Source organism: Rattus rattus, chromosome 1 (genome assembly GCF_011064425.1).
Source record: "Rattus rattus isolate New Zealand chromosome 1, Rrattus_CSIRO_v1, whole genome shotgun sequence".
Taxonomy (NCBI): Eukaryota; Metazoa; Chordata; class Mammalia; order Rodentia; family Muridae; genus Rattus; species Rattus rattus.
Window position 1 is genome coordinate 38630844 of NC_046154.1, and position 26431 is coordinate 38657274.

At 54.1% G+C, this 26431-nt stretch overlaps 1 protein-coding gene across 1 annotated transcript in view; it reads left to right on the forward strand.

Moving 5' to 3' along the window:
- The window catches only part of Szt2 (SZT2 subunit of KICSTOR complex), a 46104-nt gene that overhangs the window by 13182 nt on the left and 6491 nt on the right, over positions 1–26431 (forward strand). The window contains exons 8-63 of the mRNA XM_032899240.1: positions 2008–2218; positions 2427–2597; positions 2958–3192; positions 3324–3453; positions 4151–4293; positions 4472–4624; positions 4762–4876; positions 5054–5268; positions 5346–5561; positions 5901–5979; positions 6160–6254; positions 6481–6649; positions 6786–6900; positions 6995–7108; positions 7335–7505; positions 7662–7756; positions 7970–8093; positions 8204–8368; positions 8456–8660; positions 8936–9051; positions 9145–9391; positions 10241–10382; positions 10512–10604; positions 10724–10802; positions 10902–11195; positions 11373–11514; positions 11603–11710; positions 11934–11997; positions 12207–12392; positions 12686–12853; positions 12928–13015; positions 13124–13195; positions 13369–13570; positions 14684–14783; positions 15725–15854; positions 17624–17776; positions 17856–17958; positions 18048–18153; positions 18245–18356; positions 19281–19399; positions 19503–19667; positions 19985–20069; positions 20222–20386; positions 20476–20643; positions 21020–21153; positions 21769–21935; positions 22026–22123; positions 22207–22339; positions 22529–22659; positions 22772–22872; positions 22947–23123; positions 23301–23568; positions 23642–23721; positions 23804–23929; positions 24014–24213; positions 26242–26332. Of these exons, the coding sequence (XP_032755131.1) occupies positions 2008–2218; positions 2427–2597; positions 2958–3192; positions 3324–3453; positions 4151–4293; positions 4472–4624; positions 4762–4876; positions 5054–5268; positions 5346–5561; positions 5901–5979; positions 6160–6254; positions 6481–6649; positions 6786–6900; positions 6995–7108; positions 7335–7505; positions 7662–7756; positions 7970–8093; positions 8204–8368; positions 8456–8660; positions 8936–9051; positions 9145–9391; positions 10241–10382; positions 10512–10604; positions 10724–10802; positions 10902–11195; positions 11373–11514; positions 11603–11710; positions 11934–11997; positions 12207–12392; positions 12686–12853; positions 12928–13015; positions 13124–13195; positions 13369–13570; positions 14684–14783; positions 15725–15854; positions 17624–17776; positions 17856–17958; positions 18048–18153; positions 18245–18356; positions 19281–19399; positions 19503–19667; positions 19985–20069; positions 20222–20386; positions 20476–20643; positions 21020–21153; positions 21769–21935; positions 22026–22123; positions 22207–22339; positions 22529–22659; positions 22772–22872; positions 22947–23123; positions 23301–23568; positions 23642–23721; positions 23804–23929; positions 24014–24213; positions 26242–26332 (8034 nt within the window). The remainder of the gene's footprint in view (positions 1–2007; positions 2219–2426; positions 2598–2957; positions 3193–3323; positions 3454–4150; positions 4294–4471; positions 4625–4761; positions 4877–5053; positions 5269–5345; positions 5562–5900; positions 5980–6159; positions 6255–6480; positions 6650–6785; positions 6901–6994; positions 7109–7334; positions 7506–7661; positions 7757–7969; positions 8094–8203; positions 8369–8455; positions 8661–8935; positions 9052–9144; positions 9392–10240; positions 10383–10511; positions 10605–10723; positions 10803–10901; positions 11196–11372; positions 11515–11602; positions 11711–11933; positions 11998–12206; positions 12393–12685; positions 12854–12927; positions 13016–13123; positions 13196–13368; positions 13571–14683; positions 14784–15724; positions 15855–17623; positions 17777–17855; positions 17959–18047; positions 18154–18244; positions 18357–19280; positions 19400–19502; positions 19668–19984; positions 20070–20221; positions 20387–20475; positions 20644–21019; positions 21154–21768; positions 21936–22025; positions 22124–22206; positions 22340–22528; positions 22660–22771; positions 22873–22946; positions 23124–23300; positions 23569–23641; positions 23722–23803; positions 23930–24013; positions 24214–26241; positions 26333–26431) is intronic.

The window sequence follows — 26431 nt, forward strand, 5'->3', positions numbered from 1 at the left end:
GATGAGAGGAATGAAATGTTTGTCTTTCTGAGTCCAGCTTTTATTTTACTTAATGCAAAATTACCTTCAGGCACATCAGTTCTTCCTACAAGCAACATAATTCTTTATGACTGAATAAAGCTCTGGGAGACCGGAGAGATTAACTGCTAGGCAGTTAAGAGGACCCAGGTTCAATTCCCAGCACCCACAGGGCAGCTAGCTCACAACTGTCTGTAACTCCAGTTCAAGGGGCTCTGACAGCCTCACACAGACATATGTTACATACAGGCACAATGTGGTACCCACACAAAAAAACAAACAAAAACCTCCATTGTGTATCTAGAGCACATTTTCTTTATTCATCTTTTATTGGACACTAAGCTGATAGTCTAATTTGGCTTTTGTGAGTATGGCTGTCGTAAACATAGATATGCAAGTGTCTCTGGCGTGTTGACTTAGAGTCTTTTAGGCACATATCCAGAAGTTGTCTAGCTGAATCATATGGAAATTATTCTCTTAGTTTTGTGAAGACCTTCCATACTGATTTCCACAGTGGCTGGACTAATTTACACTCCTGCCAGCAATGTGAAAGGGCCTCTTCTCCCGGCATTCTTACTGACATTTGACTTTTTCTGAACAATAGCCATTCTAACTGGCAGAGATGGACTTTCTGTGTAGTTTTAATTGGCCTTTTTGTTTGCTTGTTCATAGTTCTAAGAGGTCATAGTGTCTAAAAAAGGCTTAAAAATTAGGGGAAAAACAGAAAAAGGATCTGATAGTGTAAAGTTTCTAATGTGACAGAAAAGCATTGGCTCTAGAAACAGGTTGGACTGTTCTTTATGAACAAATGTCAGTTTTTCTTTGAGACTGAAAGTTAGAAATTAAAGTGCAGATAAATTCTGCCAAAAGTCTTCGATTCTTCTCAGAAGTAGCAGGGTGACAGTGAATACATAAGGATATGGTGAGGCAGGCGCTGCTCTGAGGACAGGCAGCCTACACAGTTCCCTTCACTAAGCCACCAGTGTAGACATTGTGATCCTGGTTGAGATTTTGAGGTAAGAGCAGAAGAAAACAGAGGGTCAGATATTTGACACTGGTGCTTCCGGGCTTGAATGATTGTAAGGTCCAGGCTGGTTTGGGAAATGAGCATCTGGATAGTGTGGGTAAACTTGGAGTCACCAAAGGCTGAAGACATGGCAGACGATGTCGGGGAGGTCAGAGCACAGAGGAAGAGGGTGGAAGGGAGCTAAAGGGATATTGAACTGTGGGATGTCGCAATTTGGAGATGTGGCAAGTGACAGAGATGAATTCATTCCAAGTGAAGGCAAGGGCCAGCGTGTAGACACCTGCAGGTGTGGAGAGTAGAGATGAAGGCCAGGAACCGACTGGCCAGGAACCTAAGTGAGTCAGTCATGTGGAGCAGGTCTGCAGAGGTCAGGCAGGAAGTGTGTGAGCCTTCCAGGCCTTAGCTGCACAGCTGTATGGCTTCACTGTAGTGGTGTGACAGCAGCCACAGACAGCGTGCAAAATGAATAGGCGAGGCTGTTCCACAAACCCCACTGACAGAAAAATGGGTCTGGGCTGATTTGGGCCATAGATTAGAAGCGGTTGGGTCTACAGCCCCGGTGTTGGTCTTACCGAACGATTATTTTCAGTACACGCTCTCAGGCCCCACACCAGATGTGTGCGTTAACAAAATCCCAAAGGGTTTTATATGCACCTTAAAGTGTAAGAAGCCGTCTGTTAGACCTATAATGACAGAAGCTGGTGGAACTCTTAACAAAGTCCACAGAGAAGGCAAAAGAACGTTCTCAATCTGGAGGAAAGATGGCAGGGGGTGCCATGGCCGGTGGGCATGGGGGTCTTAGAAAGGATAAAGGATGGATAGGTGCAGGGAGGTGGTCTGTCCTGGGAGCACTGTGACCCACTTCCCTCCGTGGTCTGGAAATTGGGAGCAGAAATCCCTCTTCTGTACTTCTTTCCTGGCCCGTTGGTGGAATGGGGTCTTCACTTGCTCACTCTCTCCAGGTGGGAGGCGTTTACTCTTATGATTGTAGTTTTGGTCACGTGCCTAACGTGGAATTGATGAAGTTCATTGCAATGGCGACGTTTGGCTCCTACCTGTCCACTTGTCCTGAACCTGAACCAGGCAACCTGGGTCTGACTGTCTACCACCGGGCATTTCTGCTCTACTCCTTCCTGCGCAGTGGGGAAGCCCTGAACCCTGAGTACTACTGTGGTAAGGCCAGACCCTGCGGGTAGGGCAAGGGCGGATGCAGAATTGCCTTGGAGATGGCATGGCCTTGGCTTTGGGAGGACTGGTAGTCTAACTGGGGCTGGCTTCTCTGGTGCTTTCTCTCCTAGTGACTTCAATGTAGTCCCTCCCCTGTAATATATTGGCTGACATATTGCCACTTTCTCCTCCCCCATCCTCATGGGTCCTCTAGGCTCGCAACACCGCTTGTTTAATGAGCACCTGGTCTCTGCGAGCAGCAACCCCGCCCTGGCCTTGCGCAGAAAGAAGCACACCGAGAAGGAGGTGCCGGCTGACTTGGTCAGCACCGTGTCTGTCCGCCTGCGAGAGGGCTACAGTGTCCGAGAGGTTACCCTAGCCAAAGGTCAGGGTCACTAGATCCCACTGCAGTTTCACAGGTTGCTGGTAACTTACGTGTGTGCAGACCTGCCAGATATATGGGGGCACCCATCTACCACACGTTAAAAAGTGTCCCCATGAGAGTCTGACATTTAAGACACGTGAGCTTTGGTGTGCTCTCAGGGCTGAGTTCTCTTAGCGTATAGTTACCAGTTCTCCTGCCTGAGTGAACAGCTGTGGGGTGTGCTGTCCTGGGCTGTGCTTCTGAAGTGTATGGGACTGTGTTTGGAACTTTGTCCAGGCCCGAGGTCCATGACACAGGGGAGGCTGAGTTGGACTGAAGTCTGGCTCCCTCTAAGCCTCCTCTGCTCCCACTCTCCTGCAGGAGGGTCCCAGCTGGAGGTAAAACTGGTGCTGCTGTGGAAACACAATATGCGCATTGAGTATGTGGCCGTGGCACCCTGGCCCCTGGAGCCTGAGGGCCCTCGAGGGACAAGGGTGGAAGTGACAATGGAAGGTGGCTATGACATTTTACATGACGTGTCCTGTGCACTACGGCAACCTATTCGCTCACTGTATCGCACTCACGTTATCCGTCGTTTCTGGAACACACTACAGAGGTGAGTAAGGCAATACCCAACCTGTGTAGAGGGACAGATTGGTGAATCTGGGAGCTTGTGTCTACCCCTGAGGCTCCCTGCACCTGACCCCGGCAGCCTGCTGCAGCTCAAGCTTGGCCCTTGCCCTACAGCATAAACCAGACAGACCAGATGCTGGCTCACCTGCAGGCCTTCTCCTCAGTGCCCGAGCATTTCACGCTTCCCGACAGCACCAAGAGTGGAGTGCCGCTCTTCTACATCCCCCCTGGCTCCGGCACCCCGGTGAGTGGGCCCGACACTCAGCAGCCTCTTTCTTGCTTTCCTACCCTGGAGGCCAAACCCACCACTGTTCCTTCTCAAGTCTGAGGCACCCAAACCAGCCTTAGCCAGCTTTAGCCTTGAAAGCATCTCTTCTTCCTGCCTCCTAAGGCCCTGGGGAAACTGTTAATAAAAAAAGAGGCCACAGCAGACCAGCCTAACAGATCGAGCTGTCAGGCAGTGGCACCCTAGCAGGCTGCCCTTGCTGCCCTTGCCTGTCTCCATGTGGCCTACTTGGGCCTCCTCCTCCTCCAGTACCTGTCGTCCAACTCCCACTTTCCATGTGAACTGGGTGCTTTCTGAGGATTACAACTTCCAAGTTCCGGGTCCTCTTCACTCAATCTGCAGCTGATAATGGGGTACAGTGACCACATGGCCTACGGAAGTGTGCGGTGGCCTCTTCATTAGATCGTGCCAGCTCTCAAACACTTTCCTAAAACGTCAGTAGTCTAAGCTCGGCAGCTTCCTTCCTCCCACTGGGTCAGCTTTAAAGGGCTATCCAGTCTGTCCTGGCTCGGCCGTCCTAGCATCTCCTTCCTGCTGAAAAGCCATGTGCCTTTGTCCCAGGCTGGCCCGACCCCTGAGCCGATCTGCTACAGCTGTCTGCTGAGTCTCTTCACATGGTTTCAGTGGGCTGGCCTTTCTGTCCCCATGTCCCCAGGTGCTTTCCCTTCAGCACAGTGGCTCCGACTCCTCCCATGCCCAGTTTGCTGCCTACTGGAAGCCAGTGCTGTCCATGGATGCTAATTCCTGGCAGAGATGGCTGCACATGCATCGCCTGGTGCTAATCCTGGAGCATGATACGTGGGTACCCTCAGGCTTGGGGCCTTGGCTCTGGCGGAAGAGCATTCTGGAGTGGGAGCAGGGCTGATGGGGAGAGCACCAGCTGTGGCCAAGCCTTCACTTGTCAGCTCCCATGACCTCGGGGTCCAGAAGCGATTGGGGCTAGGCCATCTGATGTCACTCTCCCACCCTGTCTTAGACCACTCCCTAAGCACTTGCACACTCCGGGCAGCAATGGACGCTATAGCACTATCCAGTGCAGGATCTCCCACTCCTCACTGACCTCTCTGCTTCGAGACTGGAGCAGCTTTGTGCTGGTTGAGGGCTATTCCTACGTCAAGCTACTCTCCAGGTGGGCAAAGTGGTCTGTCTCTCCTCACCGTCTCCACACCCCATCCCATCCCAGTCTTCCTCCAACCTGACCACATCCCTTCTCTAAAGCCCATTTACACTCAACCCGGGACAGCTCGCTTGCTTCTTTCTCCCCAGCGCCCCAGACCAGCCCCCATCCTCCTTCTACATGGTCCGCATCATTTCCAAGGCCCCGTGCATGGTTCTTCGCCTGGGCTTTCCAATTGGCACACCAGCCCAGGCCCGGCATAAGGTAAGCCCTGACTGCCTGACCGAGGAGTTCTGGGGTGTAGATGAACTCTGCCCTCCTGACTCAGAGGAGAGGTGCCCCCAGAGGAACATGGAACAGTTCTTTCCTTGGCTGTGGATTCCTTCTCCCAGACCTGGACAAGTTGAGAGTAGGGGAGTCTGACTATATTTTCCCCCACAGATTGTGTCAGGCTTGCAGGAAGAGATCCTGCGCCTTCGCTTCCCTCACCGAGTGCAAAGTAAGGAGCCGACACCCAAAGTGAAACGCAAAGGCTTAGGGGGCGTTGGGGGCAGTTCTCCCTCCAAGTCACCCCCCACACTGGGGCCACAGCAGGCCTTGTCTGACCGGCCCTGCCTTGTGGTTCTTCATAAGCCACTGGACAAGCTCCTCATCAGGTTGGTAAAAAAGATGGGGGGAGACCTCAGCATGAGACTGTGAGCACAAGTCAACTGGGAGCCGCCCTGTTTCCCAGGTATGAGAAGCTGCCCCTGGACTACAGGGCACCCTTTCTGCTGACACTGGAGCCGCCAGGACCACTGCCCCTGGTGTCAGGCCGCTCAGCCTCATCTAGCCTCGCGTCTCTGTCACGTTACCTCTACCATCGGCGCTGGCTGTGGAGTGTCCCTTCAGGCCTCGCCCCGACACTGCCACTCAGCGCCATCGCCCAGCTCCTCTCTGTTCTCACCGAGTACGTCTCCAAGCCTGCAGGGCAGCTTAGCGAGGGCAGGGAGAGAACATGTGTAGGCCCTGGGTTTGGACAGCACCTACGCCAGACAGTTCCCATCTCCAAGCGACATTGTCAGTACAGAGGTCGTGCTGTTGCCCTCCCACTCCGGACTCCCCAGCTCTGCTAATTTTGGCCTCTGGTCCTGTTTACACCTGACACTCTCTAGGGCACTGCTAATTTGAGCTTGCCTCCAGCGGGCCAGGTTGCATGATGGCTTCTGGGAGGTGGGCAGTTGGTGCACTGAACTAAATTTCTCTTTCCTCATCTTTCTGGTCCTGTCTTGTCTTTCGGGGGCATCAGGGTCCGGCTTTCTGAAGGGTTCCACTTCGCCTGTAGTGGGGAAGGAATCATCAACATGGTTTTGGAGCTTCCGGTTCAGGTGTGTCCCATCCTTCTGAAACTTACCCCCGGGACCTTGGGACACTTGCCTCTCAGCTGGGTGGTGACTGCTAGAAACTGCCTCACCTGATCCAGGGACCAAGGCCTCAGGCCAGAGTGAGAAGCTCTCCAGGCTTCTTCGCTGCCTGGGTTTTGCCCAGGATCTCCCATTTATCCACAGAATGACCCACTGGGGCAGGCTGCGGCTGAAGAGAAGCATACATGTGTTGTCCAGTACATCCTCTTCCCCCCACACTCTACCTCCACTAAAGACAGGTGAGGCCGTGACCTCTGCATGTCCCCTCCCCAGGGTCACCTAACTGTCTGTATACTACTCTGACCTCTATCCCAAACCAGAGCAGGGGGCTGCGGCTTTAGATGACCCATGTTGAGTAGATGCTGGTCTTGCACAGGCCACCTGGCTATCCTGAGTGCCTGCCTTCTCATCCTCCCTGCCACAAGCTGTCCCTGGACTTCTAGGCTTAGAACCCTCCTCTTCCAGCTTCTCAACAGATGATGACAATGATGTGGAGGTAGAGGCCTTAGAGGGGGACTCAGAGCTTAATCTAGTCACCGAGGTGTGGGTGGAGCCTCAGTATGGACGAGTGGGGCCTGGCCCTGAAAGCTGGAAACACCTGCAGGATTTGACCTACTCTGAGATTCCTCAAGCTGTGAGTGACCCCAGACCTGTCCCGTGCCTCCTATCAGAGTATCCCTTGCTGGAGACTGTCACCTGTGCATGTCCTTTGAGACTAGAGGTGGGACCTAGGATAAACTGACTCCTGCCATCTGGTGTTTCTTCCCTAGCTCCACCCACGGGATGCTGCCTGCATTGGCTCCCTGCTAACCTTTGAATACCTGATACAGCTGTGCCAGAGCAAGGAGTGGGGTCCTCTGCCCCCAGAGCCACAGGTCTCAGATGGTCAGTGGCAAGGGTGTATGTAGCAGGGAAGTAGGTGGAGAAACAGCCACAGGTAAATAAGCCGGGTCTCGCTGTGGCCATTCTTTCCTCCTAGGCCTGGACCACCGAGGAGACACCTGTGTCCATGAGATCCCTTTCCGTTTTGACCTACTAGGGCTACTGCCACAGTGCCAGCAGCTGCAGATGTTTTTCCTCTTGCTCTCCAGAGGTGGGTATACTTGGAAGCTACTCACCCTCACCTAAGGGTCCAGCAAACTGGGGCACCTCAGAAGACAAAGGCCAGCCAGCGCAGTGAGTGAGACTGAAGCTGAGGGAAGGGCTTTGCCAGTCAGGGCAGAGGCTGAAGCTGAAGGAAGGGCTTTGCCAGTCAGGGTGGAGCTGGGGACACTGGGCTGCAGGAGACACGTTGCTGAGACAGAGTGTGTGTTGGGCAGAGCCAGAGGGTGTGCCTCTCGCCGAGGGGCCCTGTCCCACCAACGACATGGTGCTGTGCCTGCTGCACAGCTGCCTGGGGCAGGAGCTAAGTGACCGGGAGATCCCCCTGACTGCCGCTGACCAGACTGCCTTCCTGAATGAGGTCCTGCGGCGGAGCTCCCTGGACCCAGGTGAGTCCCCCCTGCTTTTCTGATACCACTCTTCAGCCCTTCCCTTACCCTAAGGTGGTTCCCGCCTTCGAGTGCTGGCCTCCTTCCCACCCTTTTACCTCAGAGCCCTGCCTCCCTGTTGGTCCTGCCCTTTTCCACTATCTCTGCCCCTTGTAGGTCCAGAAGGTGCTCTAGTCTGGGGTCACGCAATCCCTAAGGATCAAGCAGGCAACAGGACCCAGGCTACTGGAGACTCTACCCTTCCTACCCAGGTCAGCACTGCGGCCTTTTCCTGAGCGCTTAGGTGCGCACATCTGTCAGCACATCCCTATGCCTGGGTCTCCATCACCCGACAGTGCTGTCTTTCCCCTTTGCCCTGACCTCTCACACTTAGCCTAAGAGGAACCCGGTCAGGATAGGAGAAGGGAACGGGACTCGGAATGTTCCCTTGTGGATTGCTCTTGTTCTCTGTTCGTCTCTTACAGAGTGTAGGCATTCCTGGAATTCTCAGGTCTTCCATTTCTGCACAGCCCCCTCAGTGGCACTGCTATGCCAGGCTTCTGAGCCCTCAGCATGTGTTTCTGACTTTTCTCCCAGCTACCTTCTCAGGTACCAGTAGCTGACCTTCCTCACTAACCCCTCTGATACAAGCCCTTGAGCTCCTCCCCACCGTCCACCAGAGAGCCCTGATGGGTAGGTGCCCTACTTTTCCTCTTCAGATGTCCAACATCTGACTGCTTATGGCCTGGAGGGTTCCTCTCAAGAAGAAACAAAACCTAAGCTCGGGGATTGGAGTGGAGCCCCGAGCCTGAAAGACCTGGGAGCAGCAGGGACTAGGGCTCCGAAGTCACAAGTGCCCATCCTCAGTGTGACCCTTGCTAGCGGTAAGGCTGCTGCCTAGTGTCGTTTAAGCACAGGGTGCGGTTGGGAAGCCACTAAGAATGTGAAGACATAAACAACTTTCCTCACAGACAGTACCCAGAATCCGGGAGAGCCAAGCCCACCCCCCTGCCGAGATTTCCCAGCTAACAGTGGGCGCCAGGCTCCCCAGACAGAGGGTGCTGAAGGGCCCCGGACCCGGTGTCCTGTCTACATCTATAGCTGTTCCCTGGAAGCACTGAGGGAACAAATGGTTGGCTTGCAGCCTCCACAAGCACCACGAGACCTCATATTCCGGTGGGTATGCTTCATTTTGACTCTTGGCTCCTCTTATCCAAGGCTTGCGTGCACACTCAGGTCAATCAGGAACTTAGCTTCCGAGCTGTCTGTCCGTGTCCCATCCCGTCCCATTCCCCCCGCCCCCACCAAGCAAATCATCAGACATCCCTAATCATAAGTCTAACACTGTCCGGGCTCTTAGTCTGGACACGCCTCTGAAGTTTGGATGCCTGATGAGGCCAAGGTATCTCTTAGGGGAGTCCACCAAGGCCTGTTTTTCCTCACATTCCTAGGACTCAGTACCTGGACCACCCGTCCTCCTCCTCAGCCTGGATGGAGCCCAGATACAAGGAGGCAGCCACACACTGCGCCTTGCTGCAGGAGCACGCACAGCGGTGCTTTGTCCGCGGTTAGTAGGAGTGTCATGCAGAGGGGTCTGACTGAGAGTGGGACTGCAGGTCATAGGGTTAGAGGACCCTCATGGCTCACTCTGCTCCCTTAGGGCTGTTCCGAAGCTTGCAACAGGCACAGAGCGTGACCTGCCAGGATCTGCTGACAGCCGTAGATGCCTGTGAGGAGCTACTACAAGAAGTAGACATCACCTCTTTTCTGCTTGCACTATGCGGCCATACTTGGGGTTTGCCTCATGCACCCCCAAGTCCTGGGCCCCTCAGTCCAGGGCCCTTCAGCAGTAGCATCGAAGAAGGACCAGAACCCCGGGAACGAGCTATCCTAGTTTCTGAGTCCAGGTTAGGATTGTTCTTGAAGGTTGTTGAGCAGGGTTGTAGGAGACACATGGACCAAGTCCCTACAAGCAAACCTTCCAGTCCAGTGGAAGCATACCGAGAAGCAGTGTACTTGCTTCATGTCCGGTGCTGTCCCATCCGGCTTTGGTAGCAGCCTCTCTCCCAGGCATACCCCACCTCTCCTAATTTAGTATGTTCTGATTAGCTGAGTGCGGGCAGCCCGTTCCCAGGAGGAACACAAATTTTTCTTATGTCCCCATATTAATCATAAGAATTTCCCCAGCTGATGTGAGTATATTGTTCATCACTGAGTCCCCACAGTGGGCCTCCACAGCTCCTGCTGAAGGAAGGCTAGAGAGAAGGACAAAGGCAGGATAGGAGACGCTCTCTTAGCTTCTGCAGTGTGTACTATTGAGGAAAGGGCAGCAGGAAAGGGAGGGTGCCGCGGGCTCCACCCAGCGACTACTCTGGAGGCCCAGACCTCCCCTACCCTCCATGCCCCCTCCAAGTGAACACAACATTTCCTCTAACAAGCTCTTTTCCTCTGTTCTCCTCTGATGCTGAGTGGTGCCAGCCTCTACCCAGTGAGACCAGTCAGAAGGAGGGCCACCCTTATGTAAGAAATGTGTAGGTCAGAGCCAGAAGGGAGAGGGCTGCCCCGTGGTCACCTCCCAGGCTCTGTTCCGACACCTGGTAGATAACAACAGGTGCTGCTCCTGGCACTCGGTGGTCCTTAGCCCTGACTCCTGGCACTCAGGGTCCTTAGCCCTGACTCCTGGCACTCGGTGATCCTTAGCCCTGACTCCTGGCACTCGGTGGTCCTTAGTCCTGACGTGCTCCTTCCAACCCCAGTATAGAGACTGAGGACCTAAGTGAGCCCGAGTTTCAGAGCACCCGTGTCCCTGGGAATTCAGACCCTGATCCGGAGATTTCTCTGACGGATGTCTGCCAGCTCAGAGGAGAGGCACATGATGCCCTTCACAGCCTCATCCAGGTGGGAACTTGGAGGGGAGAGGAAGGAGGTAGAGTCCTGCTCATACAGCCCGCAGATTCTCCCCTGGGTTGAGGATGGTCACATGTCCTGGTCTTCAGGGATGAATACCTCATAGCCCTTTCTAACCAGGAGAAGTTCCTGGAGATCAGCCGTCTACACTTCCGCACCGTGCCCTCCAATCCCCACTACTTCTTCTATTGCCCTCCATCCAGTAGGCGAGAGGTGAGAAACTTCTTCCCGTCGGCATGCCCAACCCCACAGCCTGTCTGAACCTTTTTGAATATTGGTTCCCTGATGCCTGGATGTCCTGCTTTGATCACATGTCTCCCCCACCTTCTCAGGATGAGGGACCCCGAGACACTGTGGACAGAAAAGTCAGTGACTTGGAGTTTTCCGAGGCTGAGCTCGTGGGAGAGGAAGGTGTGTGAGCAAGTGGGTAGGATGGGATGGCTGTTTCCAGCCAGGATTCAGGGGCCCTGACTGCCGCCCTCTCGTGTTAATCTCATCTTACATCTCTAGGGGACACATCTGCCTGCTGTGTGGTCACTGAGAGTGATCCAGAGCTGGAGGTGGAATACCGGGAGAGCCGGGAACCAGACCTAGGGCCTGCTGGACTGGACTCCGCATCACTGTCAGATGCAGACACTGTGAACCCCGATGAGGACTCCTTCAGTATCTTAGGGGGTGACTCCCCATCTGGGCCCGACAGCCTCATGCATGACCTGCCACCTCTCTTCCTACACCTTACATGCTCCGTACGGTTGCGTGGGCAGCACAGCTCAGTGCCCGTGTGCAGCCTGCCCACCTGCCTGGGTGAGTTCAGGGGAGCCAAGAGCAAGGCCAAAGGTCCCAATGTGGCTTGTTTGCCTGTCTGCTCTTGGGGACGGGGAGATGGAAGAACCTAGGAGAATGACTTGGTACCATTTAGAACTTGGGAAGCTATACTTCATCCAGGGTTCCCAGAAATCCCTAATTTTACCTCTCTCATAGGTCAAGTGCTTTCCAGTCTGGAGGGACCCCCGGTTGAAGGCCGAGTTCCCCTGAGGGACCTCAGTATCACTCTTGATGTCTTTGTGCTGACCTTACCCCTGGAAGTGGAACTGCCCCCAGCCACAGACCCTCAGCACCATCGGTATGGTGGGCAACACGAGACCTCGGGAGACCCCCGGAGGATAGTAGCTCCAGGTCTGACTTTTGCTCCTACCCTGTTTACTGTTTAGGTCAACATCTGAGAGCAGTGCTTCATTCCCACGGTCTCCAGGGCAGCCATCATCTCTAAGGTCAGATGATGGCCTAGGACCCCCACTACCACCCCCAGAAGAAGAGAGGTACATCCTTTGTGTGTGTGTGTTTATTAATTATTTTGTTTCCATTTCAGATATTATCCCCCTTCTTGGTCCCGCCTCCATGAGTCTCCTACCCCATTTCCCCTCCCCTTCACCTCTAAGAGGGTGCTCCCCACCAACTTACCCTTACCTCCCTCTCAGTTTCTCCACTCCCCCTCGGTTTTCATTCTTGGGAAACTAGTTTATAAACCTTTCCTCCACTTAGGCACCCAGGACTGTCCAGTTTGGCCACACCCCACAGACTGGCTATTGAGAGCACTATGAATGAGGTGAGCCTTCTCTCCTTCAGTGGGAGCAGTACCCCACCCCACCCCACGCCCCAGTGCTGTGGCTGACAACCTGCTCGGCCAGGCACATAAGAAGACTGGCGAGCCCCCCCCCCCCCCGTAGTCTACAGGGACACTGTCTCCAGCGTCTCGCGGATTGGGTTGAGTGATGCCCCACTAAGCAAGGGCTCACACCCACACTCTGGTTGTAGATCCGCTGGCTGTTAGAAGATGAGATGGTAGGGGCACTCCGAAGAGGGGGCATCCCCCAGAGCCCTGCCCTGCACCGAGCGGCTGCCCACATTCATAGCTCGTCCGGACGCTCTACCTGCCTCCGCCAAGCTCCCCCTCTGAGCTTTGTGTTTGGGCCAGAGCGCTCCCTCACACAGTTCAAGGAGGTAAACTGCCCTCCGGCCACTCTGTGGGTCCCTGGGCTCCATCCTTGCTTGGCCCTCTCTTAATTTTCCCTCCTGTATGTCTTTGCCGCCTCTGCTTCTCCCCCATTTGCCTGGAAGTGAGGTTCTATAGACAGTAGCCATACTTCCCACCTTGTTACTGGGCCTGCTGAACTTTGGCAAAGCCACTCAACCTTTTCTGCCTTAGCAGTCGTGGGCTCCCGTCTGCTTCTGTGGGGAGTCACAGAGTCAAAGGAGAAATCCGGCCTAACCTGTGCTCTCGACTCCTTCCCTAGGAGTTCCGGCGCCTCCACCTCCCTGGCCATGTTCTCCTCGAGGACCCTGACAGTGGCTTCTTCTTTGTGGCAGTTGGCCAACAACCAGGTGGACTCCATGGGGAGCCCCCTTCATCAGCCTGGGCTTGGCACAACCATGAAGACAGGGCTGAAGATGCTGAAGGGGAGGTAAGTGACCTGGGGACCAAGAGGTGTGGCAGTTGTAATACGGCTGTATCTCAGTTCTGATTTCTGTTTCTCAGGTCCTGACAGCCAGCCCCCAGGTCCCTGGCTCCCTAGAGGATTCTGAAGGTACCCCTCTCATCAGCCTTCCCAGCCTGTCACAGGGAGGTAAGAGAAGGTGGGCAGCATAGTCTGTCTCTCCCAGCTTCCTTTTCTACTGGCAGACCCTTCTACGCAGGATCCAGAGACAAGGCAGGTATTCTCTTCTCTATACAGGAAGTCAGCCTGGGCCTAGTCGGGGACTAAGCCTCATGTCCAGTCAAGGCAGTGTGGACTCAGACCACCTTGGTAAGCTCAGACCCCAAGTTGATGGCAGCTGTGCGTAGGGCTGCACAGGGAAAGGTCTAGGAAGGGGGATCAGGGAGGACCTACTTAAAGGAGATGCCAAGCTTGATGCCCTGTGATTCAGATGACTCGGGCTCAGCTGAGGGTGGGGTTGAATGTCAGCACATTTGACACAGGTTATGATGGTGGCAGCAGTGGCTCAGACAGTGAGGGTCCCAGTGAGACTCTTGGTGAGAAAGCCCTCTTCACACTGCGGACTCCACCTGGACCAGCACCTCCACAGCCTTCGCTCTCTGTCCTTCCTGGGCCGTCCCTGCCTGATTTCTGGCTCATCGTCAGGATACTGCAGGATCGTGTGGAAGTGTATGCACATGCACGGTATGTAGAAGCAAGTCCTGTACCCCGACGCTATCAACTTCTTGTGCACAGTCACACAGCACCTCTCTCAAGGGTTACTGAAGATACCTGGCACAGTGACATGTACCTTTAACTCTACACTGGGAAGGCAGAGGTAGGAGGAGCTCTAGAAGTTTGAGATCAGCTTGGTCTACATTGTATGTTCCAGGTCACCAGGGCTACAGAGAACCCCTGTCTTTGAGAGAAAGAGAAAAAGAGAGAAACTTGAGAGCTTTGGTAGGGATCTTTTCAGGTCTGGGACTCCTCATCTCTTCTAGGAAAAGCACATCACTCTCATTTTTTGTTTGTTTGTTTGTTTGTTTGTTTGTTTGTTTTGTGACACAGGGCGAGCCTGGAACTCATTGTGTAAACCACTCTGGCTTTGAACTCATAGAAATCCGCCCGCCTTCGCCTTATGAAGGCTGGGAGTAAAGGTGTATGCCTCCATGCCTAGCTCTTGGGACTTTCTCTGCGGGGTTGTGACTTCTCCCTGAGCCTTAAGGGCATCAGGTTCATAAAAACTTGAAGGCCTTAAGTTCATAAAGCTTTGGCAGTTGACACTTAGAGCGAGGTGGCTGATATTGGACAAGTGCACATAGCATGTAGGTGCCTGTCTAGCCTGTGCAGGGATCAGCTTGTCTAACTGACCTGGCAGTGCCTGTCACATCACGTCAGCTCTACACAGCATTTCCCACATAGTGGGAGTGAAGAAACTGCAGACTTGAGTACTTGCCCAAGGTCACAGTAAGTGACAGAGCGAGGGCTCATAGCTGGGCATCTGCTTAAATAGCCTGTTTTTAGAGGTGGCACAAGGGAAGACCACCATCTTGACTGAACTTCGAAACTAATCAAGAGGCTGGACGATGGGGCCTCTGTAGTTCTGTGAGGGAGCTCACAAGGCAGCCGTGTTGCCTGGGCTTCCAAAACCACTGGAAATTTCTTTCCCTTTCCCAGAGGCTCGCTTCCTTTGTACATTTTTACCTCCTTTACATTAAGTTTCCTTTGGCCTCCAGCTCCATGGCCTTCCCTCCAGTTTAGCACACCTAAAACTGCGTCCCTCTGCACTTCTTTGTCATCTCTGTCCTTCCTGCCTAGGAGCCTGAATCGTGAGGATGGCGGGCCAGGCACTGAGTGTCGCCACCTGCAGCAGCTCCTGGTGAGGCGTGTTGGGGAAATCTGCAGAGAGGTCAACCAGGTAAGGCAGCCTGGGGCAGGGCTGGGGTGGTGCTCAGAGGGCGGGGCTGGAGCACTGGGGCTGAGAGGAGGAGAAAGGAGTTTCTAGGAGCCAGACCTTTAGAATTGGGTGGTCTGTCTCAGACTTAACAGTGACAGAGACCTTTTCTATGACATCCCAGTTCTGGAAAGCTTTTACTCCCACAGCTCCCTACAAACTGAAGGGTTCTTGTTCCCTTCCAGTGACCCTTGAGATGTTTCCTGTCCTTACACTGGGAAGTTAGTGAGAGCCAGACATAGGGACCCTGACTGGTGCTTGTGTAGAAGAGGTCAGACGGGCACTGAACAACCGAAGTGCATGGATGACTTCGGTGTCAGCTGTGAAGAATTCTGTAGTGAGAAGTGAGGCTGCTGGGAGAGCACTCGGGAGAGCTGTGACCCAGACTGTCTGGGAACACTTCTTGGTTAAAGCAGGTTTAAGCTGAGAACTGAAGGCTAGTGGCCAGATTCTAACGAGGAGCGCAGACTTGCTGGGTTCGCTCTGAGCTCTTAAGTAGGATGCTGTTCCCTCGTAACTGACACTGCTTGCCGGTGTCCTCCAGATGGGTGGTGGGTGTTTTGTTTTGTATTTTCACTTTTACAAATTCAGAATTTCTGACTCCCCAACCTACCTGTCCACTCTGGCCCGTTAGATTCTGTGCCAACCTCCCCTGTCCAGTGCAGACACCAGTGCAGACTGAACAATGTCTAGTGCGGTATCAAAGCCAAATGTCTCTGGCTGTCGCCCAGTCCTCAGTCCATCCATGTACCTTCATTTCTGATACGTGGCACATTAGGTAGTCCAGGCTGGGCTCCTGATGGTCTATCTGACTTCAGACCTCAGTAATGGTGGGCATTCTCTTGGCCTGACCGCCACCCACTCATTAGAAAGTGTTTCACTTTTCTGACACTTGCTCCTTTTAGCGACTGCTCCTTCAGGACCTTCATGACAGTCACGTGTGTAACTCCCTTCTGGTGGCCGAGAGTGAAGAAGATCTGTGGCGCAGCGAGACGCCTTTCCACTCCCGTCAGCGGGTGGTCCTGCCCAGTGACGGTACGGTCATAGCTAGGAGCCTCCCTCACCAAGCTGTCTGTCCTCTGTCCGCTCCTCGCGTGAGAAGCAAGACTGGAAAGATGAGGAGCTGGACTTGGCTGCTGCTAGGTCACCACTGACTTTAAAGAGAGCAGTTCCAGTGGAGGGGAGGAACGGAAACCAGATGACACGGCGGAGTGGAGATAGAATTGGAGCAGACAGACTGCTCTTCGCCTAGGTCAGCAGAGAAAGTGTGACTGAAGGAAGGGAGAGTCGAGGAAGCCTTCAAAGTACAGGACAGAACTGGGCATGCTCTGTTCAGTGGGGGAAAGCCTGAAAGGGAGGAGATGTTGAAGAATACTGCAGAAAAGAGATGGTTAGCTCTAGGCTGTGACCCGGCTTCCTAACGGGTGGCCTTTGCCTGGCCTTGACTTGTTACATAAAATATTGACCTTAACCCAGCAGCAGAGTAGACAGGCGGGTAGTGTGAGGGAGTGGGAAGCTGGCAGCCTGTTCCACAGGGAGGAGAAGGAGGAGCCTGAGACACTGTAGCAAGGTTGGTCTTCTGAGCGTCCCTCAGACAGGCAGACACAGGGCACCTTTGGGATTCCTAGGGTTTCTGGTCATGGGAAGGAAGCGTACTAATCTAATGGGGGTAGTGATTGAAGTCTCAACCCTTGGGCTCTCTTCTTTTGCACCCAGTGACTGTGGCTTGTGCCGTGGTGGTCAAAGAAAAGTGTAAAACAAGAGTCTCCCTATTTTTAATAGTCTCAAACATTTTTACCATTGTTAGAGGAGTATTTCTCTCAGCACATCCTAGGATGTTTCCCTGTGTAAAAGGAGAAACCCCATAGTTATGGGGCCTGCTGTGGATTTTTTTTTTATTTATTTATTATATATGAGTACACTGTAGCTGTCTTCAGACACACCAGAAGAGGGCATCGGATCTCCTTACAGATGGTTGAGAGCCACCATGTGGTTGCTGGGATTTGAACTCAGGACCTCGGGAAGAGCATTCGGTGCTCTTTACCACTGAGCCATCTCTCCAGGCCCCCTGCTATGGATTTGAAGGCAGTTTCTGTACATTTAGACAAGACAACCAGGCACTGCCACATCAGGACTCATAGCATCCTGGCCTGTGCGGCTGGTCAGACCCTAAGCACAGCTCTTCCCGAGTTTAGTCTCCACAGACCCTGAAGCCCGTAGGCACTGCCCTTGGAGCCAGAGTGTAGGTCGTGTCTCTTAGGCAGCCTGTAGGTTGCTGGCCCTGACAGTAGTGTTTCTGCTCCTCCACCCTTCAGAAGGTTCCTCATTCACGGGGAAGCATGACAAGACTCCCATGGGGCCTTGGACTGTGTCCATGGCTCTTAGTGACTACTCGACCAACCTTTGGGGCATCTTTTCTTCACAGCACAGGAGGGCTGCCACCGCTCTGCAGCATCTCCACAGGCTGGTGTTTTTGTTTTTGTTTTTGTTTTTTAATGAGCAACTGCTACGGCTTTGGTGAAGACAGTAACTTACAGGCCACTGACATACATTGTGATGAGCCAGAACCCCTAGGCATGGTCTGTAGGATTGCCTTTCTTGACATCTCTCCTTCAGATGGTCCCAAAAGCCTCTGTACCATAACCCGGCTCCTTAGAATGTCCCTGAGCCTCGCTCATCCTTCCAGTGCATTCATCTTTCCTTAGGAGATAGATGGTCAGGGGTGAGGAACCAGGAATAGGATTCTGGGGTAAGGAGGCAGACACCTTGATATTCTGTTTGTCACCCATGCTGCCCCTCTGCAGATTATGCCGCTGATGAGAGCTGTGCTCCTCGAGGATACCTAGCAGCTACCATGCAATTTGTCCCAGGCCATTTCTCCTGTGACGTTGTATGGGGAACTGTGATCCGAGTCCATTCACGCCTCAAGATGGGACCCAGCATGGGGGTCTCTCGGGGTACGTGATTGGCATGAGAGGGCAGGTGGGGGTGGGAGATCTAGGGAAAGAGAGTTTCTTACTCGTGTTACTTCTGCAGCTATCCAGGCTCTGCGCTCTGTGCTCAATGCCTTCTCTGTAGTGAACCGGAAAAATATGTTTGTGTATCAAGAGCGAGCAACGAAGGCCGTGTATTACCTTCGGTATGTGAACTCTGAGAAGATGGGTTAAAGCTTGAGTCAGGGATGGCATGGGTGGGGACATGTCCGAAGACCTCGCCTTTCTTTTCTAGGCTTCTGGAAACTTCTTGCAGTGACCGACCCTGGGAGGGGGATACCCCGACCCCATCCCTAGCCCTATCCCGAAGCCAAGAACCCATCTACTCTGAGGATTCCGCGGCACGTATCGCCATTCCACCATGTGTTGCTCCCACACACCCTTCGTGCTTTGCTTCTTGGCGCTAGACCCTGACCACTGTTGTCCCTTTAGGCTCCTCGTTCTCCCCTGGACATGGCTTCCAGCCGCAGTTCAGATGCTGTTCGCCCTGTGGGCCAAGTGGACAGACATATCCAGCTGCTGGTCCATGGCGTAGGACAGGCAGGTAAGGATTCTGTCTGACATCTGCTCCTCTTGCAGCCATCTAGTCCTGGCTTCCCCCTCCAGTGCTGGCCATGTCCTGGGCTTGGCTTGAGCAGGAGCTGGGTGAGACAAGACAGCCTGATTGAGGTGCAGTGTGGGAAGAGGAGCCACAGTCAAAGCATAGCAGCTTGGTCCACTGACCTCAGACCTTCAGCGATGTCCTGGGCGAAGTGGATAGGATCAGGCCAGAGCTACATGGAGGTACCCTGAGGTATCCTGGTACTGTGTACTAGGGCTCAGGCTAAGGCTATTACACATTGTCAGAGTTTCATTCTGTCACTGCCATAAAACACTAACCAAAGCAACTTAGGAAAGTTTCTCTGAGCTCACAGGCTATATCATCAGTGGACGTTAGGGCAGGACCTCAGCAGTAACTTAGAGCAGAAAGCACGGAGGAACGCTGGTGCTGGCTCACTTACGGGCTCCTGCGTAGCTAACACTCTGTACAGCCCACCATCTGCCCACAGTATCCTGGGCCCTCCTGTATGAACTGCTAACCCAGCCAAACCTCCCACAGATGTCACACACCAGTCTGGCCCGGGCAGTCCCTCAACTGATTCATTCTCAGATGACTCTAGGCTGTATCAAGTAGACAGTTAAAGCTGAGTAGGACATAGATCTGCTCTTTAATTTAACACAACTCTGAGATTGGAGATATTAAAATCACCATTTTTTAGATAAAAGGACTTTGAGGATTTTAGGTAAAACTCATGTATCCAAAATCACGTGGAGTAGCCTGGCAAAGCCAGAGCTTTGTGCTGGATCCCTTTTTAGCTGGAATGCACAGCTATGTCCAGTCATGTTGTAGTCAGGGACTTCAGGCAGGACTGAAGATGGGTGAATCCTCTAACGATCTCCCCCACCTTTCTAACACGGCTCTGTCAAGGTCCTGAAATCACAGATGAGTTAGTGCGGGTTCTGCGCCGGCGGCTGGACGAGGCCACCCTGGACATCATCACAGTCATGCTGGTTCGGAATTGCAAGCTGACCCCGGCTGATGTAGAGGTCAGCTGCCTGCCGCACCAGCATCCTTTTCAGACTCAGCCACAGGTGCTGGGGAGATCCAGGATAGACTCCATGGCTTCAGCTCTGTCTCTTGTAACTGCAGTTCATCCAGCCGCCTGGGAGCCTCCCCTCAGAGGTGCTGCATCTGGTCCTGCCTCCGTCCTGCAGACCCTGGCTTCCTGCCCTGGCCTGGTACCTCCGTCAGAACTTACTCACCTTCCTGCACTCCCCCAAGTACACAGACAGCAATAGCCGGAACCACTTCCAAGTAAGATCGCTGTCACCTGCCCGCACTCACGTGTCCCCTTCCCCTGCACACCCAGATGTGACTTTTCTCTGGATCCTTGTATCTGCCTGTGCCTGTGAGCCCGTGTACACCCCTGCCCCTGTTCTGAGCTCCACGCACACTTGTACCCTCCTCCCTACTGTCGCCCCTGCATTTTTTTTTTTTTTTTTTTTTTTTTTTTTTCGGAGCTGGGGACCGAACCCAGGGCCTTGTGCTTGCTAGGCAAGCGCTCTACCACTGAGCTAAATCCCCAACCCCATCGCCCTGCATCTTAGTGCTCCCTGCTGTTCTCTCTCCAGCATCCACTCCCAGCACAGGGTGGCCTCCCCGACTTGGACATCTACTTGTATAACAAACCTGGTGGACAGGGCACTGGTGGCAAAGGTAAATTGCAGGGCTTAGACCTGTGGCACTACGCCAGGTGCAGGAAAGGCTTCTTTTTACCCTCAGGCTAGACAGCCTGGTTGCTGAAGAGGGTCTGGGAGACGGGCCGAGTGCAAGCTCTAAGCCTGAGTCTTCCTATGGATTCTACACAGGGGTTGCCTGCATCACTCTAGCCTTTGTGGAAGAAGGAGGAGCCCCCATCTCACTGGCTTCGTGGCCCCCCTCTTCTCCGGGGCCCCCAGGCCCACTACAAGAGGAAGAATTCGAGCAACTGACTCAGGTCATTCGCTGCCCAAACACACCGGACAGTTCTCGGGGTAAGAAGAACTGATGGAGTCGTCCATCAGTGCTGTGAAGGCAAATCAGGATGGACTGCAACCACAGGTGACCTCCATCTTCCCTCCAGCTCAGGATGGGTCTCCACGGCTTCGACTGGACGTGTGGGAAAAGGGGAACATCAGCATAGTACAACTGGAGGAGAAGCTCCGGGCTGCTGCTCGCCAGGCCCTGGCTGACGCCATCATGGAGCTGCGGCTGCTGCCAGCTTCGCTGTGTACAGAAGACATACCTCCAGGTAGGCACATCAAGGACCCAGCTCCTACGCTGGGCCCAGTGAAAGTCAGAAACCAAGGTAGGATCATGTGCTGGGCAAGGGGGCAAACATGAGGTTCATGGCTAGAAGCTGGGTGCCCATCAAAAATACTCATTCGGCTGCCCCACCCCCACTCCCGCCCCTGCCCTCTCTCCCGCCCCCGCCCCCGCCCCCGCCCCCGCACGTACACCTGAGGAGGGGATAGCCTCAGGAACTCATCCCACAGGCATGTGCGGCTGTGCACGGTCAAGTTTCATGCACCCGCAGCAGCGTAGGTGTTGAGACACTTCTGCAGGCTTGAGGTGGGCTTTTGTAAGGGGGATCCATGATGGGAGCCTGCACTGTTTGGTGTCCACAGGAGGTCTTAAGAGCGGGCCTTTGGAAACCAAGAGCCCTGCCTGCCGAGCCAGCACCTTTCCGTCTACCCCTGTCCCCGGGGAGCCTGTGACTCCACCTAGCAAAGCTGGCCGCCGCAGCTTCTGGGATATGCTGGTAATGGAAGGAAGTGAGGTGGCCTCTGTCTAACTTTCTGCCTGCCAGCTGCTTCAGCCTCTCCCCCTGCAGCCTTTTCATGTGTCTTCAGATGAAACCGCTCTGTCCTTTGGGTAGGAGTTTGCAAAACCTAGCAAGCTCTCCTTGCTCTAGAGCAGTGGTTCTCAACCTTCCTAGTGCTGTGACCTTTTAATACAGTGCCTCATGGTATGGGGACCCCCAGCCATAAAATTATTTCCTTTGCTACCTTATAACTGTAATGTTGCTGCTGTGCCTGTGTTTTCCAGTGGTCTTTAGATGACACCTGGGAAGGGACATTTGACACCCCACACACAAGGGGTCGAGACCACAGGGAGAGAGCTGCTAATATAGAGTCCCAGCTTACCAACTGTCTTGACTTCCTGTTTCTAAGTGAGAGCCCTCTAAACAGCAGCACTGTACCCATGAGGAAGATGAGGATAACCCGCCCGGGGCTCGGTGTTAGCCTGCAGAACCGAGCTTGCCAGGGCCTGAGGCAGCGGCCCTTACCCCTGAGGCTCATTTCTGCTCCACAGAGCGTCCACCCTTCCTTTCCTCTCCCTAATGGCCCTTCCTCATTTCCTGAATTGTTGCTAGAGTAAAACAGAAGCTGGAGATTTGGGTTCCCCCAAAACAACTGATGATATTGTCCTGGATCGACCAGAAGATACTCGGGGTCGAAGACGTCACAAAACCGAGAACGTTCGGACCCCAGGTGGATCTGAGCGAGCACCAGGCTCAGATTCTGGAGCCCAGAGGCAAAGGTAAATATGTGGTATGGTGTCATGGTAGGGCGTGTCCACGTGTAAGTCCCTGGTGGGTGCTTGGAGCTGTGTGTCCTGCTCTGTCGTTAGGCGCCGGACAACACAGCTGGAGGAGGGAGAGGTGGGGACTCTGCACCCTGTGTTTGCTCACGTCATCCAGAGCTGGATGGGATTCATGGTGCAGATTGGTGAGTGCCGTGCCCCTTGCCCCTTCCTCAGTCCTTGATCTGCATTCCACACTGCAGCCTGCAGTGACTTCTCTGTCTTCCAGGTTGTGCCTCAGTGTCCAGGAGCTCCACCCACATGGTATCCCGGTTCCTCCTTCCATCCATCCTGTCAGAGTTCACCACTCTGGTCATCTCAATGGCTGGAGACACCAGTGTCCGTGTCTTTGAGCAGCATTTGTGAGTTTGAGATCTGGAGGATTGAAAGACTCTGGCCTTCCCCGGAGTCTTAAAAGCTGGCAACTACAGAAAGTTAAGCCAGTAGGGGCTGGGCCGGGAGAGGTGGGCACAAGGCTCAGAAGGCGCAGGAAGGGCCAGAAAATGGGGCCAGGAATTGTTGTCTTCCTACCCACACCTTCCTCCCAACAGAGGTTCCGAGCCAGGTCTCTTCAGCCCTTGTTTCCCCGGGCAGCTGGGCCCAGCCCCCCGCCCAGCAGCTGAGCGGCACCTTCTTCTTCTGGGAAGGAACTTCGCGCAGTGGAGGAGACCGACCCAGCAGGGTGAGGAGATGGTGGGCTCCAGTGACTGCTGGGGAGTCGCTGACCCTGCAGGGAGAAGGTGGCATCTGGGGCTCTGCCCATGGCTCCTCAGTGTCCCTTTCCCTCCCTGTAGCTGCCAAAGCTGTGCAACGCTTTGAGGCAGGAGGAGACGGAAGCCCAGGGCGAGGCGCTCCCCGGCAAAGGCTCTTGCTGCTAGAAGTTACCGACAAGAAGGTAAGTGCGTGGGTCCGGGGGCTGGGGCGGGGAGGAGTTCTGTGACCTTCCTGACCCCGACCCCTGATCTCTAGCTACAGTTGCTGACTTATAACTGGGCTCCAGACCTGGGTGCAGCATTGGGCCGAGCTCTGATCCGTCTTGTCCAGTGGCAGAACGCACGAGCTCACCTCATCTCCTGCCTGCTCAGCCAGAAGCTTGGGCTCTTCCACCACTGTGGCCAGCTGGACTTTCCTGTGCGCGATGGAAAGGTGCCTCTCTCTTGCCTAACTCCTGCTCCTCATAGTTCTGCCACTGAGTGGCCAGCTAAAGAACAGGGAAAGGGAGACAGGCTCAGAACAGAAGTGGTGGGAGAGGGAGCCCCGATACAGAACGAAGGGTTCAAGGTCAAAGGGCTTGAGCCTGGTGTGATCCTCCATCCCTCTCAGGAGCCAAACCCATTCCTGCTGCCGACCATGGAGGTGGAGACCCTCATCCGGAATGCAAGCCCTCCACTGAGTCGAGAGCAGGGCCGGCTGAGTGGGTCCTCTCGTGGCGGAGGGTCCCTTTCCTTGGACACATTTCCCTTTGATGAAGCCCTGAGGGACATCACAGCTGCTCGCCCCAGCTCCACAGGTGGTCCTGCGCCCAGACCTCCAGACCCTGTGACCTACCACGGGCAGCAGTTCTTAGAAATCAAGATGACAGAGAGAAAAGGTGAAGAGCGGGCCAGGCAGCGGGGAGGGAAAGTTCAGCCGCGACGGCCACTACTAATGCCTCCCACCCCCAGAGCTGGAGCGCCAGATGAAGATGGAGAACCTGTTTGTAACCTGGCAGCAGCGTTCTGCACCAGCCAGCATGCCCATCAGTGTGAGTAGCCCCTCTGCATCCTGCACTAAGCTCTCTGGCCCTCCCATGGCCACTGTTCCAGAGCTTACTGCCCTGTGTCCAGGCTGGGGAGTTGGAGACCCTGAAGCAGTCGTCCCGCTTGGTGCACTACTGTGCGACAGCTCTGCTCTTTGACCCAGCTGCCTGGCTGCATGGGCCCCCAGAGACGTCTGCACCCTCCGAAGGGCAGGTGAGTCTCTGTCTTTCTCAAAGGCCTGACTCCGTCCCTACAGGGTGGTGGTTCTATAACGAGCCTTCATTCCCACTTCTGCAGCGCCGACTGCGCCCTGAGTCAGGGTCCGGGGGCCGAGAGCTTCCTACAAGCTGCGAGTCCTCGGATGTGCCTCCCCCAGGAGCCCGAGAAGAGCCATGGCTGAAGGAGCTGAGCTTGGCCTTCCTGCAGCAATACGTACAGTATCTGCAGAGCATTGGCTTTGTGCTGGTGCCACTCCGGCCCCCCTCGCCTGCCCGCAGGTGAGGCCTCTCCTCCTTCCCTACCCGTGTCCACCTCCTGCAAGGCCCCAGCCTTCCTTTCTTCACGTGACTCCTTTGACTGCTCAGGCAGTGTTCATGTTCATCACTGGCACACGCGTGTGGAGATCCCAGACACTCTGTGTGTAGCCCTCCTGCACCTCCTACAGACCTTATGCAGTTTGCAGAACTGACAAGCACGTGAACAGACTGTACGTTCTTACAAGCTTGTGCCCACACCTTATTCGTTTGCATGTCTGCATATATCCATATGTGCAGATCTCACATTCATGCAGATGTCGCATATGCTCCTAAACTTTTACATTCGGGTTTGTTGATTCCTGTCTTGACCTTTGTGTTGACCTCTTCATCGTGGTCCATTTTCACCAAGGCCCTCTGCCCTGGTCCTCCTTGGACCCCTCAGTGGTCTTAGTCATACTCAGCTCCCTGGAGATCACCAACAACCTGAGTCCTGGAAGAAGCCAGTTCTCACCACACGTCATCAACCCTAAGCCTCACAGTCCAGTAACAGCCTTTCTTGTCTTGGGCCAGACTCAGAGCCTGTAGTTTCTGTTTAATTACATTTATACTCTTCCCTCCCCCTCCCCTCCTCCTCCTCCTCCTTCTTCTCTCTCTCTCTCTCTCTTTCTCTCTCTCTCTCTCTCTCTCTCTCTCTCTCTCTCTATCTCTCTATCTCTCTTATCTTCCCTCGTGTGTGTGCGTGCATGCACGCATGAGCTCATGCGTGTGTGTACAAAGACTAGCCTGACTTCTTTTTACCGTGTAGACCTTGATAATTCATTCCAGGGTGCTTAGTCTGACTTAATGAGCTAGCATGCTGACAGAAACACTGACCACACACATTGAGCTGGTATTTCCAGTTCAGACCGTGGAGTTTGGCAGATGCAGGGAGTGTGAGAAACTAACGGTGCTTATGTGAGTGACTTTAGTACAGCCGCCAGTGTGATTCATCTTGCCTTCAGATGGCCAGTGAGGAAAAGTGACACTAATTCTTAAATTATTATGTTTTCTAGAACATAATGTAAAGTCAAGCATTCCTTTCTCACCAGTTTTAGTGATCTGAGTCAAAGGGAACGTTTCTTCGACCTGACAGCCACATCCATGACCTACAGTGGTACCCACTGCAGTGGTAGATGGGAACTAGATAGCAGGGGTTGTGATTGGTGCACTGAGCTTACTGGTCCCAGACTGACATCATTAAGGTCAGGAACCTAAAGGACCCCGCACACACTGGTTCAAGGCTGGTGTGCCCCCAGCATGTGCCCCCCCTTTCCCTGCCTGTAAGCTTAGGTGCTCCAGTTACCACCCACCAGCATGAGCTCTTTCCTACAGCACATGGGACCCGCCAGCCCTTCCAGGCTTGTGAAAGTCCGTCCCTACCTCTCATCCGCCTTGGCTCAGTGGTCAAGAGTGGCTGTTGCCTTCCACGGACCCAGACTTGGTTCCTGGTACCACATCAGATAACTTACAGCCACCTCCAACTCCGGCTCTTGGGGACCTGATGCCCCCTTCTGGCCTTTACACATGTATGCGGACATGTCACACACTCATATAGACACACATGCAAACACATAAGTAAAAAAATGTAGAGATAAAGAACAGTGAGGCTGTCATCCTCCAATTATAAGAAAGCTGCCTTTCCGTCTTAGCTATTCTGACAGGGCATCCAGCATCTCCTAGTAAAATTTCAGACATGTCTTATCTTCCTCCCTCTGCAGACCCCCCCTCTCGGTAACAGTGAATAATGCCTGGCCTATTGCCACCCTACACCGACCCCTGAACACCCCTTACTTACCAGACAGCAGCAGCTGCCCTGCACCTCCCTAGCTGGGCTCCGCCCTAGCCATGCTGCTGGGCTGCGCCCTAGCCATGCTTCCTGGGGAACCCTGAGTAGACCCATCCTCAGGCCCGACTCTTGCCTGTAAGCAGTGCCATGCAGTGACCTAGGACCAGAGCCCTTCAGCCCCTGCCTGCCTCGGTCAGCCTCTTGTCTCTCTTCCTTCTCTACAGCACGAGCCGGCTACGGGCTATGGCTGTCCTTGGAACAGAGGGCCGAGGCTCCTTCTCCTGCCCCAAAGCCAAGACTGAGGGGAGCCCGAAGGTAACTCCTTGTCACATAAAGGTGAAGTCAGCAGTGACCCGAGTTTTGACCCCTCCGTACCCAAAGCCATCGATCCTGACTGAAACCTAGACCCGCTGG